Source organism: Chenopodium album, chromosome 8 (genome assembly GCF_948465745.1).
Source record: "Chenopodium album chromosome 8, dcCheAlbu1.1, whole genome shotgun sequence".
Classification (NCBI taxonomy): domain Eukaryota; kingdom Viridiplantae; phylum Streptophyta; class Magnoliopsida; order Caryophyllales; family Amaranthaceae; genus Chenopodium; species Chenopodium album.
The window spans coordinates 68,025,570-68,045,153 of NC_137841.1; the positions used below are offsets into that span (position 1 = coordinate 68,025,570).

A 19,584-nucleotide genomic window follows, 5' to 3' on the forward strand; every position below is an offset into this window, starting at 1 on the left:
AGACGTTACAGTCAATTTGCATTCATTTCGAGCTAAAATATCCCAAATATAGCCTAGTGTATGACGTAAATCCTAGTGTATGACGTAAATCAAAATTATTAACAAAGTTAAAGCATAAAAAAATGCGGATTTTATTCTTATTTGATCAAGATTATACAGAACAAATTTGGAAAAGCTATTATGCTTTTTCAAAACAAACTTACTTTTGATACATTAATTACGCTCAATTATTTGTAGAAAATTGATTAATTTCCACCAATAATTAGAATTGCGTTCAATAATTTTATTGAAGTAGCCCAATTAATTAAGAAAATTACTGTTGGTTTAAAAAAAAAAAAAATAAGAAAATTACTGCAATTTAACTCTGTTTTCTATCATATTTTGCAATCGCATGAAAAAAAAAAAAATTAAACAAACGATTACGAAATACGAGAAGAAATAGATAATTATTTTAAACCATAATCATTAATATAAATAACGGAAAAACAAAATATGTGCTAATAAATGTACCCACAAACGCATCAAACTGCGAATAAAATCGAAAATCCTAAGAACACACTCAAAAGTTAATCAAATACCAAAACTAGAACATAAAACCCTAAGATAATCAACGATAATTCATAATATATATATCGAAATGTATATATATAATACTATTATTACTACTGAAACCCTAGAAAATCACAATACCATCCGCAGAAAGAAAATCAGAATCTCCAGAAAATTCACTAGTTAAACCACAACAAATTCCTCAGATCTAGAGAAAAGAACCGAAGAATACGGCGGCGATTGCGACGGCGAGACCACCAGCGAGCGACGGAGCGACAATTCCGGCGGCGGAGGTAGGGCTTGGAGCTGGAGCATCAGCTGCCATGGCGACGCTGATGATAGCGAAGACGACGAAGAGGACCGCCATGAAAGAAGCTTGAGCTGATTTCGCCATTGTTGAAGGAATTGAAGGTTTTCTGAGGAGAGAGATAATGGAGGTATTTGTATTTGCAGTAATGGAGGAGAGAGAAAGTTGAGAGTTCGTGAGAATGAAGGTGAAATGTGGGGTTTTATAGAGGGGAGAAGACGGGCAGGTGAGTTGTAGGAGCGGGCAGCTGACCGAGGTTTTTAGAGTAGCTATTAGCTGGTTGCCAGCTGTGTAAAGTGGGGGACCACATTTAGTAGGGTTTTTAATGGGTGTTTTAATTGATTATAATCCCACTAATTATGATTAATATGAAATTAGCATAACATGCTGTCCAATTGTCCATAATTTTTTTGGTAGGATTTTAATGTTTGATTTTTGTGAGTTTGTTTATGATTTTTACCATAAATACTTGTTTGTTTGAGTGATTATTTATGCCAAAAGAATAGTGTATTGTACTATCAAAACTTGTTTTTTTATAGTGTTTGTCTTTGTCATAATTTGCATTTTTCATGGTTTCAAGCTAAAGTTTTTTTTTTCCTTGAGAATTACTTGAATTATTGTTGAGGTTTACGAGAATTGAAGAGGAGTGGTGGGTTGGGGAGAATTCCATTCTCTTGGAGTTCAAGTGAAGGGGGTCAAGGGGAATTTACACATGAGATGCGTCAGACGATTTTAGCCTCATATCTCTTACGAAGTGCTTTATATATTTAGCTATAATATTTTGTAAAAATTTTATAGTGATCGATTGAAATATAACTATTATAATATTATATAACTATTATAATATTTGAATGATTATAAGTTAATGATTGGTTTATTTCTTCAAGTAATAACATTTGCATGATATGAAGTATACTTTAATTTGAATATGCACAATTTGATTATGTTTTCTTATTAATAAGCATGAATAGGCTTTAATCTATTCAAAAAATAAGTTTGGATAAGTTCTATTAAGAAAGTATTACTCCGTAGCTTAGATAACATAAATGTATGTAAAATAAGATTTTATGAAATAAGAAGAGAAATTATAAGTTATAACCACTTAAATTATCTCTCGCTCTATTTCAATATGTCAATTAATAAGTTAATTGTCAAAATTGTATGTTTGGCAAATAAACCTAGCCAAATTATCTCAATTCAAATGAAACAAAGGACTTATAATGTGGTACGAAGAAGTGTACTGTGTACCTCTTAACAAAAAACATTCTAATCATTCTACTATAAAAAAAATGGATAAATTAATAAATTCTTACCGACCAAACAATATGAAGTTTTAAATTTTATGAGGTGGAGGGATGTAAAGGTATTTAAATAAATAATCGTCATAAACACTTTTACAACAAATTAGCAATAAACGATTGTAATTAACTACATAGGATTAATAAACTCACTCAATCAATTAGTTTTTACGTATAATGCACTCTTAAGTAGAGATTTCTACCTCATTAGTCAATAGTCATTGGGTCATTAGTCATTCTCAACCATATTAACTTATTCCAAACTACTTAGAAATTCTTTATAATAGATGTCTCACATGTACAATTACTTGTTTAACTTAAATTTTTACCTTTAAATTAAATTTATGAAAAGTTTGAAAGTTATAAAATTCAAAAAAAAAAAATGATGAAATGAGGGTGTGAATGAGTGATGTTGGGGGCATATGCTGCCGTTGGGTTTGGGCTGGAAATGGGGCCCATTTATATGATGTTTACACTCTGGTAGGGTTAGAGATGGTAGTTTACAAACAAATTAACAAACACAGCCACACTTGTCTTTCTTGTTAGATTAATATATCGACATCTATAATGTACTCTCACTAAAGTTTTTTTTTTTTATATTTATTTTTAATAAAGTTAAAGTTATTTGTTTAACGTTTAAGTAATTATAGTGTCTTACATCACCCTGTACAAGCACCCAAGAACTTGAAATATCATGGACTAAGTCGAATTTGATTTAGGGCTTGTTCTCTTCGGTTCAGTTCAGTTCAGCTCCAATCATTTCAATTAAGTTTCTAATTTCTTTCTCTCATAAACAATTCAATTCATTTCAGCTCTAGTTCCTAATTTTTTTTCTCTCATAAACAATTCAATTCAGTTCAGCTCCAATCAATTCAGTTCATTTCCTAATTTCTTTCTCTCATACACAATTTAATTCAGTTTAGTTCAATTCAGCTCAATTCAGTAAATTAGAACAAGCCCTTAGAAGGAAGGTTTATATCTAACAACCTTAAAGGTATAGGATTGATGCTTGATATGGACTTTTTTTTTTTTTTTTTTTTTTTTTTCTTTTGAAAAAAAAGTTTGATATAGGATGAGACTAGAATAGGGCACGAGTCACATGACCAATTGACCACACTAGAGCCCTCGGGGTTCAAGTTTAGATCATATACTCCGTACGTAGTAAGTTATTCCTCCGATCAACAAGAACACAAGGTAATGAACTTATTCTTTCGACTAATTTGATTTTGAGTTATCTTAATAGAAATTGAAATTAATAACTGTTTGTACATTATCTCCAAAAAAATAAAAATAAATAAATAAAAAATTCTACCTTCCAAAATTTGGTTGGGATTAAGGTGTGTTCAACCCACTCTTTATTTATCTTTTCTTAATTTATTTAAATATATCTTATCTAATCTAAATTTAGCTTATCCAAAATAATTACACTTCATTATATTTTATTTTAACTAGTTAAAGCCCGAACTATGCTCGGATTTTTTATTTAATAAATGGTTGAATTACTTTTCACAAACTTCTAAAAAAAATCGGGTGTACAATAATTATTGTACATCCATTATAAAAATAGCCTAAAGTAATCTAAAGTTACCCCTAAAATGAATAAAAGTTACCCCAATATGCATAAAAGTAACCCAATACAAATATAAATTATCTATGTTTTATTAGTAAAGAATCACATTTTAAATGTCTAAAAAAATCAATTATTAGCGATTGAATGTAATTAAATTACCTTTATAAAACTTTTCTTGTTGTCTATTTATATAAAAATTGTATTATGTTTAAAGTTACCCCAAAAAAAGGCAAAAAGTTACCCTAAAATTAGCTCAAAGTTACCTTATACTGTTCGATGTACACTAATATTATTGTAAACCGGGTGTATACAAAAGTTTTTCATTATTTTTATGCATAATATGGAAATTTTATTCTGTTTGATGCTTACATTTTTAATTTTTTATAATAATTTACTTAGTCGATGGATTTTATCAAGTTTGACAAACTTTTCGGCTTTCACGCTGTAAAAATTGAATGAAATTGTAAATGTTAAATAAGACTTTTCTATCTTATCTTATAAAACTAACTTGTAGAGCCTAATCAGTTCAACTTATTTCAGTTCACTCTTATAAACAATTTATTTAAGCTCTACTCATTGCAATTTAGTTCAGCCCCAATCGGTTTAGCTGTTTTCAGTAAATTAGAACAGGTCCATACCCTAGGAATACTTTTAAGATTACTTTAATATGGTATATTTATAGATTATAAATAGGACATGAATTACCCTTTACAAGATTACAACACTTATCATATCTTATAAGAATATTACTCCATAGTTTCCATCCAATTCATTCTTTGCCACAATCTAATAATCACAACGTTACAACAAATTTATACACGGTTTGACAGTAGCTAACAGCTACCCTCACATCTATACTTTGTCGATCATGGCCTTAAAAAGATAAATGTAAATGTGTTGAATTGATTATTAATTTGGGATGAGAAATAGAATAAAAAAATCTTGGCCCAAAAATATTGAGAAGTTTATGCGGAATAATCGGCGTGATTAAAACGTCCTGTGGTGTTGGGGTGGAGCTGGAACAAGCAGGTATTTTTTGACCTTTAATAGTTGTCGACATGCCAACGTTGCCAAGTGTGTAATTTCCAGAAGTTTCCTACTACAAATTTACTGAAGCCTCTTTATTCTTAATATATATTCTCCATCATATTCCACACTCCACTAATCTTTTTATGTTTGGCATTTGATTACGCATGATATTCTTTTTTCAGATTACTACAACATTTGCGCACCAATTTTAGCTTTGAACTAAGCCTTTTCATATCATCCTTGTATTAATACTCGTTTAATCATTTGTTTTAGAGCCTGTTCTATTTAACTGAATTGAGCTGAATTAAAATGAACTGAATATTTTATAAAAGAAGAAAGTTAAGAAGTAAACTGAACTGAACTTATTAGAGTTGAACTGAACTGAAAATAATCAGAAATAGAACATGTCGTTACTGTTACACTTGTATGGTTTTATTATATTGTTTCGTCGGCAATTATCTTATTTAGTTAAAACATTGTTAGCATTACTGTGTAACATTTAATTGTGAGACTGAATTACATTTAACTTTTTCTTTCGTGACTTCCTTATACTTTTTCAAGACTTCGTGGAATAAACTTGGATGATTTACCAAAATATGTTTACTTTAAAACTTATTTACACTTTTGCGTTGGAATAAAACTTAACTACGGAACTACTGTCCACGTAGGCTCGAATAAGTTTTTTTTGTTTTGTTTTGTTTTTTTTTTTTTTTGTATTTTCAGAGTAAAACCGCGGTTTATGTACTAAAACCGCTACTTGATGTAGCGGTTTTACCCTTTATAATTTTATAATGCTACTTCGTATCGTTACTTAGAGTGTACTAAAGGCAAACCGCTACCTTAAGTAGCGGTTTTAGACTAGTGGTTTGTCTCTAAAGAAAAAATTACTCCAAATGTATTACCGAGCTTACGTGGACTGTAATTTCATAAATAAGTTTCATTTCAACGCAAAACCGTAAATAAGTTTTTTAAAAGCTATATTTTTATAATAAAAAAAAAAAACTTTGTGTGGAGTAAAGAGAAATAAGCTTTGTCCAATGTATTGATCGATTTAGATAAATGATGTTCTTGAGATTCAAATAAAATCAAGTCTAATTGGACTGCTACCGAGCTTACGTGGACTGTAATTTCGTAAATAAGTTTCATTTCAACGCAAAACCGTAAATAAGTTTTTTAAAAGCTATATTTTTATAAATCATCCCAAAAAAAATAAACTAAAAATGTGGCTGCTGGGATTCGAGCCCAGGTCTCCACGGCCACAACGTGGAATTCTAACCACTAAACTACAGCCACTTTGGTAGATATACAGTGCATTTTTTAATTTATATTTACGCTTAAGATATGAAACTTGGCAAATGAGAGTCTCGAAGTCTCAAACAACAAGCTGTCTTTCACATCTATGCTATTCCTATGCAAGTATATTTTTCTTCCTTTTCAATTATACTATTTCGTGCACCAAATTTCTATTTTAGTTCATCCTAAACAAAAGGAACTATTTTCAGTTTGTTCCTTCACGGTAATAATACCCTTATATAGGTAATAATATTTTCAAAGAAAAACACAAAAATTTGGTAAAATACGTCATTAGTGAAAGGTAGAACGAATTTTAGCCAGGCTTCTTATATAGAACCCCGAATTAAATGTAAAATTCCGGACCATTGTAACCCCTTTTTGAATTTAGGGACAAAGGAAGTATAGTTGACTCGATCATTTTTTGTCTATGTATTATCTTAGACTGCTCATTTTCCTGCACCTTTCCGATTCTATCAGGCTGTTTTGCAACTGAACTCCCATGATATTCATTAGATGCAGGATAAGAATAAGAAGCTCCAATCTTCATGTAGTCTAAAATCTCTTTGGAAAATACTTCAGTACACAACAGTCCTTAGGCCTTAGCTTATTAAGTGATTCCAGATAATAAATTAACATTAAGATTTTCTGATCATGGTAATCTGGTTAGAACTTGCCAGTGTGACTTCATCATCTACCGTCCCAGAAAACTTAACCAATACAGTCATAAAGCAGAGAACGAACTGCATCCCTTGGGCAACCATTGCGTACTTGTATGTTAAGACTAAATAAAGTATCAAAAAAGGCGTAGGGTGATGGCCAGAACTGGTAGCTACGGAGTATTTGTTTGCTCCTTGTGCAGGCGCACGTGTGTGTGCATGCCAAGCATGGGGGTATATGGCAAAGAAACCTTCTGTCGATCATGCTAAACCATCTTAGCTGCATAAGTTGGTTTGTGGATCAAGGCTAAGAAGCTTTAAAATGCATTTAACTCCAAAGTTCAACTGCTAAAATTCCAACAAAACTGACAAAAATGAGAGTGATGCATCTCCAGTATATATCAATAAATTCCTGCAATATCGTCTTGTGTTATGCCACACCTATACACAAGCTCAAAAATGCAAAAAGCTAAGCCTCAATTACATCCAGCATTATTCTAAAATCTACAAGACCTCATCGATATAATTCTCCTATTATGATACCAGCGCTAAACAGCTTTGTACACCAGAAATATTCTGGGTAAATGTAGGCCAAAGAAAGAGGATGCAGCATGTGTCATATGAGTACGCAGCAGAAACTGCAAGCTGTGGTTTTGTACTTCTTGTTTTAAATTCTGTAGATCAATTGTACTCTTTTAAGTTTCTACGTTTGCAATCTTCAAAATCAGATGCGTTTGCCAAAATTCATTGTCAGAGACCAAGAACCTTAGGTGCTAATTGCAACAACGGCTCCAAGGAGCTTGGTGCAAATTTCCTAGCAAAGAGATAACACATGGTAGTATTCCTCCCATTGTATTCACAAGTCTTACTCTCCCTAATCTTCTTAAAGAACTCCACTGTGATGTCTCCTTTTCCGAAAGTAGCAGGGTGCGCACCGCCCCTTGACCAATCCACCCAAGTGATACTTCTGTTTGCCAGGAGATTTGGCGATCGGATCGTAAGCATGGTGGGAAAATAGTGCTCATCCACATAGCAATGAGGCCTACAAAACGCTTCAAACTTGGGATGATAGATAGTGTCTTCAACTACGTTAATTGCCAATGTTCTGTCGATTTCAAACCATTGAGATCCTTTACGCCAGTCGGTTAGGTTAACCTCAGGGGCCATGCTCTCATTATATCGTCCCCTCCCATATGGTCCAGTGTCATCAAAGGCACCAATAAAGCTATACTTGGATCCTGTGATGTATTTCAGAATTGTGCTAAAATTGTAGATTGGAATGCAAGATTCGGAAAGAAGTATGAACCACTCATTTGAAAAATCAAGCAATGCATTGGCAAGGAGCCTTCTTTCAGCATCACACATGCTCATCCTCCCCCATTCTGCCACCTGCAAAACAAAAGTGCAAAAGGGTAAATTAGCCATATTTCTAGCTCTAAAAATTTGATACAAGCAAAATTTCAAACAATAATGCTAATTTCAGCAAGTCAGAGGATACAAATTGCGACTTTGCTCTATAATAATTCACATACAAGTATTATAATTCTTTACTATTAACATGCTACTGACGATACAAAACCACTGTTTCCATGATCTCAGCACTTACTAGTACACCTGTCAATTCAGGTCAACGGGTCGGGTTCGGGTCAAATTTCGGGTTCTTCGGTTTGAGTGGTTTGGATTGCATGGATCATTAAAAATTATGACAAATGGGTCAAAAAAGGTCATTTGGGTCGGGTTTGGTTTGGGTTCTCTCTCAGCAAAACGGGTTTAGAATCAGGTCGGGTCGGGTTGGGTCAAGAATTGACAGGTCTGCTTACTAGTGATTACCCTCAAGTCCTCAACTTTCTCATTTCCCACCCAGACTTTCACATCACAAACAGACCACTGAACTTGCATTCATTCACATTCCTCAAAATCATGACACTCACCAAAGGATAACTCCTTTTTCTATCATTACAGCCTTAGAAATTTATAATTTAACTAACAATTATATCTGTCCAAGATTGCAAACTTAATGCACTGGCAGACGACATCTTGCAAAGTAAATTAACATTTGAGAAAATACCCAGAAACTTGCAAGATAATTTACAGGTCTGTTCTGTAATTTGGAGTGATTGGACATCAGAGGAAAATGAACAATTAAAGGACAAGCCTGGAGTGTTCTCAGTGAACAAAGTAATTACAAGTGAAATCAGACCAAGAATAATGCACTCACAATAGAAATCTCAGGACAATTTTATAAAAGACACATGCATACCTAGCCCCACAAACAGAAGACTTCTCATCATGTTTCAAGACTACGAAATTTCACAAAAAATACTTGTTTACCAGTCACTTCATGGAATAAGAAAATTGAAGATATATATCCCCAATAGTGACAGAAAAAACCAAGAATACTCTCAAAGATTAAGCCCATATCCCAGGCTATCACATTGTAAAAGTCATGAGAATTTTCTGAAAATGTAAACCAGAGTGCTATCTATCTAGTTGGGGAAGAACATGCTTAAATTCCCAGCTACAGTTGGGCACCCACAACCATGTTAAGTTGTGCCAATATGGAATAACTCAGATGTTATTAGAGGAAATAAATCAGGTACAGCATGAACTTTTTAAGGGTACATAACATCTTGAGCAAAGAACGAGAAAGTTGCAAAATAAACAGAAACTTGTTAGCAACCGCAGACCAACCAAATTTAATATAGTAATAATTTGATAGATATTAGGTTACGGCAAAACAATCTGGACTTAGCACACACTACACAGGTTATGCATAACTGCCTATCACTAAGATAAAAAAAAAATTCAAAACACACTACATAGGCTATGCATGACTGTTCATCACTAAGATAAAAAAAATTAAAACACACTACACCACAGGCTATGCATGACTGGCTATCACTAAGCTACATAAATTCAAAATTTTAATTCCAAGAGCCAAACAAATACGGAGAATAGACTTTTGCACCTGACCACAGCATCATACCCAAACAAACCCAAAAATATATTTCAACAACTTACTTTAAATTTTCTCTAGTATTGATCCTGGACCCTCCTTATCTTGCTCATACATGCCTTTTTTGAGTTTTTTCCCACATGTATGAAACTATTAAAAATCTAGTAATTGCACCAGAATCAACCTTATTCCTTCAACATCAAAGGGCTCTGAATAGCCCGTCTTTATAATGATCAATACTTTAGTACAAAAGGCAAATTAAAATCCAGCAGTCACTCAAATTGTTAATTTACTACTTAGTCAGTGGCCCAGTGTAAAATGCACTGAATGCACAAAAAAGATGCAGGGAGTTTGGTTGAGAGAAGTTTAAGGCCAAGAGAAAGGTTTGACAGGACCAATCCTCTAAAAGGATATTGGTTAAAAGAAGATTGGAAGAGAGATTTGAGTCCCAAAGGCTAATTTGGAAAGAAATAGGAAAGCTTTTTGGAAGTAAGAGTTGAAGATGTAGACTAAGAACTAAGAATGTGGAAGTGAAATGACTATTCTATCCTAAAGTTACTCAACTTTAATACCTTTACTGATAGTTCTCAAAACCATGGCAAAAAATTATTTCGATATCTTTATTGGTCATTTTACATAATTAAGTAGCTATCAACTAACTGCAATTTACCAAGCACTTCAAAAATTCGACAAATTAACAATTAGTTGCCAAACAAGGCCTTAAAGATGTGTTCACTTCTGAAAGGTGATAAGGACATAAATAAAAACTTGTTCTTCCACAGGGGTTCAACTCCCTTAGGGTCTACACTACCTCTCAATATAACCCACACTGAAGATAAAAAGGATCACAAGATGAATCACAAGCTCACAACTTATAAGGGGTATTTAGTTCCCAATTCAAATATTAAACTCAGGTAATATAAAGCTATAAGTCTATAACCCATCCTTTAATCCATCATGTATTCTGAGTACAATATTTTACAACACCTCAAAAAGTAGCAAAGCAAGATATCTTCAACAGCATATAAGTGACTAAATCGCCATTAAAAACTTTCTTGATCTTAGATTAACTTGAGGTATGGACTATATAAGATTTCTGCGACTTAATTTTGTTGTATCATTACACATTGAAGCTTCTACAGACTACAGGCTTTAAGGTACTTAATTGAATTCAGTGTATATATGTACAACATCTTAAATGGTGTGGTGCCTTATGAGGAGAATGATTATATATCATTTAAGTTCTAACAACCATCAGGGGTGCAAATCGAAACAGTCTATGCAATCAATGCTTACTTAAAGCTACACATACCATAACATAAATCTGGTATCTTACAAAAAGTGTGGCGGTTTTAGGACAATCAAATTCATGCAACCATATGCTGCAATTGGACAAAGACTGTTCACAGACAATTGAATGAAAATTTATGATAGTAACAGCATATATTAATTGCATAACACTAATCTTATTCAAATCAAGATTCTTTCCTTCTCACAACAACATAATTTGGGTTTTACCTCAATTATGAAAGCTATTAAATAAGTTAATAGCATGATTACTGAATGTTTATTTCTTAAAGCCTGTGAATTTCCATAACACCCCAAATAGACATATTCACACCTCAAACCTTGCAAAGATCAGAGTACCCCTTATGGCTCAATTAGTTTAAGCCATATATTAGACGATGTAAAAGACATAATGCAATAAAATTCACACTTGTGCACAGATTCACCAGTGTAATGAAGGATTAATACATAATTAAGCATATAAATAGCATATAAACATACAGTCATTGATCACAAAGTAATATAAACATTCAGACAAATAGAATAGCAAAATCAAACTAAAATTATGCAAACAATGAAAATGAGCAGAAAGAAAGTGAGAATCATACCTTGCTAGGTATATGTCTCTTGTAAAAAACTGATGTGGGAGGAAACTCCTCACTGTAAGATGGCAATGAATGAATATAGATCGAAAACCGCCCTTCGTGCCCCTTAAAGAACCTCTCCCAAAGAGGTGCCAATGGCAATGGCCCCTTAGACAAGAACATGAATGCAATATTAGGATTCCTATTAAAAGGGTATTTCCTAATCTTAGGCACCAATGTGGCTCTCCAAAAGAGCTCTTCATCACTCATTGTATGCATCAAATTGGATGGGGGTCTAATCCACTGATCTAAACCACTAGACTCACCAATACATGGCTCTAAACTAGGCTTCACAACACCGGCAACGCTATCAAAACCAAATCGCCTAAATGTACTAAGACTAATGAAGGAAAACAACACGCATAGCACCAAGAACATCAAAAATACCAATAGTAATCTCACTGATATACCCCTAGTTCTAGTAACAGGAACTGGGTCCTTCCCTTCTTCTATTGCCATTATAACCCTTGTTTATTTGCTCAAATAACAAGATCAAAGATACCCTTTTGCCTAAAATCACTCAAAATCTCCCAAAATTACCCAATTTCTCAAATTTCTAAGAAATGGGTGATAAAATTAATCAATACCCATCTCAAAAATAAACCTCTGTAGCATCAAAAACTATGCCAGATCTGTAAAGAGCTGAATTTATAATAAAAAAGGATTATTTAGTGGGATATAACAAAGATTGAAACCACAAAATATCTGATTAAAAAGGTAAGAAAAATCATAACTTGATATGATAATCAAAATAATTGCCAAAATAAACTGATACCAAAATCAAAACATATCATTCTGAGTTATTTCTTAAATTGGAAGGGCTAAGTAGACAATTATAAGTGGTCAAAAAAGTGGGAAAAATTAATTAGAGTGAGTCAGAGATGTAGAAAAAAATTGGAGAGTTTTGAAATAAGGGAATAAAGAAAGATCGAAAGAGAAAGAGAAGAAAATCTGGGATGGGGAAATATAGGAGAGAGTAAGAGGATTTTATGTTGGGATTTTCCAGGTTTTTGGAGTATGTATTTTGTATCACGCACTAGTCGCCCTTGTCGGAGGCACTTTATTGTCAAAAAAATTTAAAATTGGAATTTCCCTAATGATTGCCAAGAAATTAGGATAGTTAGCTTAGGTCCAAAATGTTCATCACTTTTGGTTAATTGTTAAGATTAATGTTCGAACCTATAACCTCATACTCATTTTACGGTGTATTTTATAATTCATCTTTTTGTCTACAATATTTTGTTAAAAAGAGTTAAGCTATGTTTGATGAAAAGCTGAAATTGATTGTATTAGTTGATTTTGGCTAGTTGATTGTATTAACTTAATTATTTTATTAGCTTATTATATAAGTGTTTGGTAGATAGATGATTGCTTAAATCTTACTGATTATGTAAAATGACCAATAAGCTAATTATAGGGTAGGTAAGTTCATAGTATAAGATTTAAAATTAAAATTAAATGGGGGGTATTAGTGTCATTTTACTATCATATTTTAAATTTAAATTAAATGGGGGATATAAGTGTCATTTTACTATAAGAATTGAATAAACTATTTGAAAAAGAGCTTATTTAGCAGAATAAGCCCTTTAAATAAGATTCCCACCAAACACCTTGAAATAACTTATTTAATAACCAATAATCTAATGTTGGTCAAATAAGCTGATTTTGCTCAAATAAGATAGTTGCCAAACACAACAATAATCATATTCATGAACTTAAAGATTTAATGTTTAATTTTATACATATATATATTTAACAACAATCTATAATAACGAAAAAATAATCTATTTTTTAAAAATTATTTTCTCATACATAAACTGATTGGAGCAGAGCTGAACTGAACTGATTGGAGCGGAGCTGAACTGAACTGAACTGAAATTAAGTAAATGTGAACAGGCGACCTGTAGTATCATAAATAAACATATTTTAAATATATTACCATTATGTAGAAAATGAAAGCAATGAGCTGGTAAGTTTTTTATAAAAAAAGAAAATACAGTAATAGACCATTAAATGTTAAAACTTAAAAATAAAAAATCATACGTTGATATTTAGACTGCCTCACAAACAAATTATTAATTCTCCTGTTACGGCACGTGTTGCATTACAACAAATTTTCAGCAGTAATGATTTTGACTTTTCTACACGTTGGTCCATATCAAAATATCACACGTTAAATATTTCCAAAAATTAAAATCTATAATATTAATTGGATATAATTTACATAAATAAATTATTAACAGTATATATTTTGGAAAGTCTTGCGCTACAAGAACTTTCTCCTTGTGCTACAAGTTCATCTGTTTCTATACATAAAAGGTTCCTAACTCCTAAGGTAGAATCACTTCATACAAACAAAAAATAGAGAGCAAAAAAAAAAAAAGTGTGATTTTTAATAATGGGTTTACAGATTAACTCTGAGGTTGTGATCGCTTGTGATCATCACTCTTGGCCGTCAAGAACACGTAAATTAGAGGTACAAGTATGGTACGAAGAGTGGGAAAGAACGATCAAATGTTGTGACAAACAAGATGAAAGTATGTACATTAAAAGAGATGAAACATCGTTCTCATTAGGATTGTTTAATCCGGTAGATTGCGAAGAATGCAAGGCTTGGTTATTGGATTATCTTGAGTCTTCCGTGTTGCACCCTAACCCGGATGATGTGTTACATGATCTATACAAGAAGGTTTCGAGTCTTCGATTTCAAGTAGCCATGACACATGATGTGGAAATTTGTGGGACTGGTTATGAGATTGTTAACCACATTGAGCGACATTGTGTGTCACACGGTAAAGAGTGGTTGATCACTTGGGTAGACTTTCGGGAGCAACCACATGAGGAACATCCTTCATTGCGCGTAGTGGATGAGATGGCTAGTAAGGCAAGGAATTTGTCTAAGAAGCTTGATGAGTTTACTTGTGCTATATGTCTTGAAGGGGCTACAAACAAGGGGAAGAAGAGGAAGAGATCGAGTTATGATGATAAACAAGTAGCGCGACAAGAAAAGCAAGAGGAACAAGAACAAGAACAAGATTGTGTTGATGCTAAAGTATGTGACATGTCTACTAGAGTTATAAGATTGTTGTCATGTAATCATATGTTCCATAAATCTTGCATGGATAGATGGGTGAAGGATGGTCGTCGTTATACTTGTCCTCTTTGCCGAGTACCATTGCTCAGAAGATCAAGATGTTGTTCTCAATGGGGTCTTGCTAAGAATAGGGCTTTGGATCATTCCAAGGCCATTAAGTATGACCTTGATCGACTATATATGTAGTGAGGTCTTTAGTGTTAATCCGGATCATGTAACCTAAATCTTTAATTTTTTTGGTATCTTTTTTATTCATGTAAGCAAATTACAAGATTTTTTAATCTTGTTTATCATATGTGAAAAATCATATTAATTCTGATGTATAATATGATATGATTTTTTCAACTAAGATATAGTTCTAAGTTTTTAACTGCTCAACAAATTTTTTGGTGGTGAATTTTTTAGGTCACTAGTTTTGTGACATTTGTTTTTTTCTTTTTTCTCAAATTAGGGCAGTTAGTTGGACCAAAAGCCAGGCCGGTATTAAAAGGCATGAATCAATAATTATCAAATGTTGCAGCGATTCATTGATTGAAACCTGTAAGGTGTACGTACTGATAGTTTTTCGTCGAGCTAATAAACCAAACGCTTTAGCCAGAGGGTTGTTTTTACTACAGCAGAAACTTTCTGAATCAATTCACCAAATGAAAAGAAATCTTGGCAACAAAGTAGTTTGAGATGAAACAGATTTAATTCGGCGAAAGGCTTGAGAAGACGATCATTTAACTGACTTTCCGGGCATGACAAATATAAGAGGGCAAGGAAACAACAGAATTAGTAGTTGAACACATCATTTAATTTCACAAAGCATCAAAGTAGCCAGCCAAAGAGCCTTCAAGAAACTTGGTGAAATACACGTTTTGATGACCAACAAACGAAATATAATTTTCAGCAGCAAGCTGTGCTACATTTACACTAGCATAGACATTCAAGTATGGAATTCATAGTCCTAAGCAGTTTTAATGTACTGATTAAGTTCACACTTCATTTGTCAGTGGCTGATTCTCAAGAACTGTTCATGTAAACACCCCCCTCCCGATTACCACCTTCTCTGCTTCATGTCTTCATTACCTCGAAACGTGCTTGCAGGTTACCGACAGAAGTTGGCATTTTCTTCTTTTCGTCATAATCAGCCCAGTCCCCGTCTGACAGGTCCACATTCTCGAAAACAGTACCAGCAGTCTGCACATAAAAGATTAAACTTATATCAGCCAACAACCAGTAAAGGGTAGACGGCAAATAAAATCAAAACTATCTAATAATAATGTTATTTTTCAAAAGTCTTATTCCCACGACTAATTCCAGCCCTAAGCCAACAGACAGAAGTTCCTTCCGTGGCTAGCAGCTAGAGATGAGAATGTTTAAGCTTGCTAAATCAGGTAGATTACCAAGCCCTCACTTCAAAAATAAGTAAGCTTATCATAATGTCAACTAGCATAGATGAGCATTCAGGTGAAGCAGCAAAGGGGAAGGGGTATTCAAGTTGATGTGATTGGACAAATGGAGCTGGCACGAGGAAAACACATAGGCAAAAATGTCATACCCACGGACACTATCATCACATGAAGAGATAATAAGGGAATTTGAACTGATGAATCTAGCAAATTTCAATACACAAATCACACAAGAGAGACTTACAGTTATAATTTTCCACTGATCACCACCAAAGGAGTAGTCCACTGGCTCCAAACCCCGGCAGTCAAAGCTCATCAAACGGACAAACTTTCCTGCTTCACAGTCATCACCTGTTAGATAGCGGCCAGATTTTGGTATCATTGTGATAGTACCCTCCCTGCCACAGAACTTGCACTGAAATAATGAAAGGGTGACTGATTAGCAACAAGCTAAAAACACGATGTGACTATCACCATTACCCAATGTAAGAAAATCCAAAATTTAGAAGGCAATAACACACAAAAAGCAACAAAATTTTAATAGCTGGAATGGAACAAAGTTAACAGCTCACAGAAAATTTACACATTGTAATGTAATTCAGGCATCAATCCCATCAAATGTCAATTACGTGTAAACCAGAAAAATGCAGATATGCAACACGTGATTCATACAGATCAAAGCATTAAACGCATTCTATAGCTGCAGGACATTATACAAGGCTTAGTCAATACAGATATAGCAACAATGTAAGCCATATATCACTTGAACGGGCACACTATTATCGAAAAAGATGGAATCAGTACAGCAAATGACTGAACAATAGATAAAAAAAGAATTCTAATAGCCACAGCAGAAGTACTAGTACAACACCAATACACTAACATAAACCATTCCCCAAGTGCCAAACTGCCAATACAAGGCCATCAATTGACATCCGGAAGAAACATATTAAACAAGTCCTAACTCCTAAGAAAATAATCCTAAGATAACAGAATTGCAGAATTTTCATACCAAACTTAAACGCTATTTCATGTTCAATAGTTCAATAAATCAGACAGGTATCAAAACAACGAGGAGACATTTCCAGTTGCAACCCTGGTGTTCATAATCCTTAATACATGTTCAATACTCCTGTAATGGATGAAGAAGCTTAAGGGGTATTCAACTCGCTTCTAGCAAATTGACGAAAGATCATCACTAAACATAAAAGATGAAAGTTCAAAGCTCCTAGAACCCACAAGTTCTCAAAAACTTAAAAACGCTTTCCTTCACTATAAGATACGCTAGAAATAGACTTCATAAACACTAATAACACACATTTTTGTAACATACAGTAAGATAAATACAGCATATGATTCATTGATCAACACATAACTACAATCACTACAATAATTATGTAACATTTACAGTAAGATAAATGCAGCATATGATTCATTGATCAACACATAACTACAATCACTACAATAACCAACAAATAGTCAATATAATGCTAAAACCCTCATGAAACTAAATGGCAAGAAATTAGTCCAGAAAAAGAAATAAACACTGACAAAACCAATCAATAGTGCCAAAATACTACCTCCATTCAAATATAATTGCAACATTAGTCATTTAAATTACACTATCAACGCGACAACTAAGTCTTAAATAGAGCGAGCACAATCAACAGAACAACAGATTATCAGAGAGAAACAGAGATAAACCTTCTGAACAAGATTAGCCTGACCACGACTCTTAGGGATAGGAACAAGTTCTCCCAACATCACATAACTCTCCTTCTCAGTCACTTCTCCACAATTCCCACATTTCACCTGCAAAAACCCACAAATCAATTTTGACTAAAAACACATTACTCAAGAAATACAAGCTTAAATAATCATTGTACACCATATAACAAACGCAATTATACAAAGAGGTGACAATCGGGTCGTTCGGAAGCAAACCCAATACTAAGCCAAAATTACATCATCCCCACCAATTACATCAACCCCCAAATCAAATTTAATTAAAAACACATTGCTCGAGAAATACAAGCTTAAATAATCATTGTACACCATCTAATATATGTAATTATACAAAGAGGTGACCAATCGGGTCGTTCGGATACAAACCCAACATCCATACTCGCCTGAGGCGTAATACTAAGTTAAAATTACATCAACCCCGCTAATTTAAACAACACTAAAATTACATAACAAAAAGCAATAGAGAGAAAGAAAGAGATAAAGACCTTGAAGTAGTAAAGGAAGTTAGGATCATCAAGACCGCCCATTGGTAGAATGTTGGAAACATTTTCGACTTCAGCAGTGATCATGAGGTTGAAGGTCACCATTTTTGGCGTTGATTGTAAGCTTTGTTTCTCTCTCTCTTTCTTGCAGAACAAGAGTTTCTCTCCTCAAATGTTTAGTTGATGATGGTGGTCAAATGGGAAATGGGTTGTATTTGTGATTTGGGTTTTTGTTTGGTTTAGGTCCAGATGATTCTAGTATTATGGGGCTGAATTGATATCATGTGTACAAGTAAAATTTACCCAATCTGTGAAGCGGTTTTGATTTCTTAAGGTGTCAATTCGAATAATTGGGTGAAGTTTAGTTAAGTCGGTGCCCGAGTCTATTTGAAGTTTGAGTCAATGCTAAATGTCTAAATAATTAAGTCTATAAAAATTGTAATTTGGATCGGGTTACTTTTGAGTCATATTACATTTTGAACTTCGGACCCCCGACAAATTTTGCGTAAGAGCTAATATTACCTCCGTTAAATGTTATGTGCAACTTTTACTATTTTATCCGCTAAACATTAAGTGTAACTAAGAAATTTTTTCCTCTTTTAGTAAAAAAAATAAATAAAATTAAAAATAGTCAAATGTCAATTTTACCCTCATTTTAAAAACTCAAACACAATTTACTAACTATAATCAGATTTAATTAATCACTAATTCTCACCCAATTTTCACCCCAACCAACCCAATCTAATTCATCAACTCTTCATCTTCATTTTAAGAAACCCAAAACCATCTTCATTCATCTTCATCTTAATCTTCCCCCATATTTTCTCTCTCTTCTTTCAATCTCATTATCTCTCTTCATCTTTTTTAGATCTTCTTTCTCTCCTCAACATTCAAAAAATGTGTAATGGGTTTCATGGATTTAAGATCTTCTTTCTCTTTCTTCAACTTTCAAGAAATTCAATTCGTGATGGGTGTGTTGATTTGGTGGTGATGATTTTGTAGTAATTTTCGTTGGATTCGTGGGGGGTTTTTCGTGAGAATGGTGGCCTGGATTTTGTGGGTTTTGTTTTTCGTGGATCACATGCATCAAAGCTTAGTGTTTCTTACAATATAGGAGGGTTTTCTTTGGCTTCAGTAGTCAAAAACTCCATCTTCTTTTTTTACTTCTACCTTTCTACTGCTCTGTTTCTTTCTATTCTCTTTACTTCGACCTTTCATTTTCTAACCTTTGTCTACGTTTATTAATGGCAAATGTCAATCATTGGACCGTGTACCAACA

The 19,584-nt window shown here is 33.3% G+C and overlaps 2 protein-coding genes and 1 non-coding gene across 3 annotated transcripts; all 3 read right to left on the bottom strand.

Annotated features, from left to right (window-relative positions):
• Window positions 1-5,974: 5,974 nt before the first annotated feature.
• On the bottom strand, window positions 5,975-6,046 carry TRNAH-GUG (transfer RNA histidin (anticodon GUG)). The gene has a single exon. It is a non-coding gene; the product is annotated as a tRNA-His (tRNA).
• Window positions 6,047-7,073: 1,027 nt separating this feature from the next.
• On the bottom strand, window positions 7,074-12,627 carry LOC145556381 (glycosyltransferase BC10-like). Its single transcript, XM_081618027.1, has 2 exons — window positions 11,554-12,627; window positions 7,074-8,091 (listed from the first exon to the last, which is right to left on the bottom strand). Exons 1-2 carry the CDS (start codon window positions 12,046-12,048, stop codon window positions 7,453-7,455), a joined length of 1,134 nt encoding a protein of 377 aa, XP_081474153.1. The 5' UTR covers window positions 12,049-12,627; the 3' UTR covers window positions 7,074-7,452.
• A 2,818-nt stretch (window positions 12,628-15,445) lies between these two features.
• On the bottom strand, window positions 15,446-18,529 carry LOC145556382 (uncharacterized). Its single transcript, XM_081618028.1, has 4 exons — window positions 18,309-18,529; window positions 17,782-17,889; window positions 16,322-16,492; window positions 15,446-15,865 (listed from the first exon to the last, which is right to left on the bottom strand). Exons 1-4 carry the CDS (start codon window positions 18,408-18,410, stop codon window positions 15,740-15,742), a joined length of 507 nt encoding a protein of 168 aa, XP_081474154.1. The 5' UTR covers window positions 18,411-18,529; the 3' UTR covers window positions 15,446-15,739.
• Window positions 18,530-19,584: the final 1,055 nt, after the last annotated feature.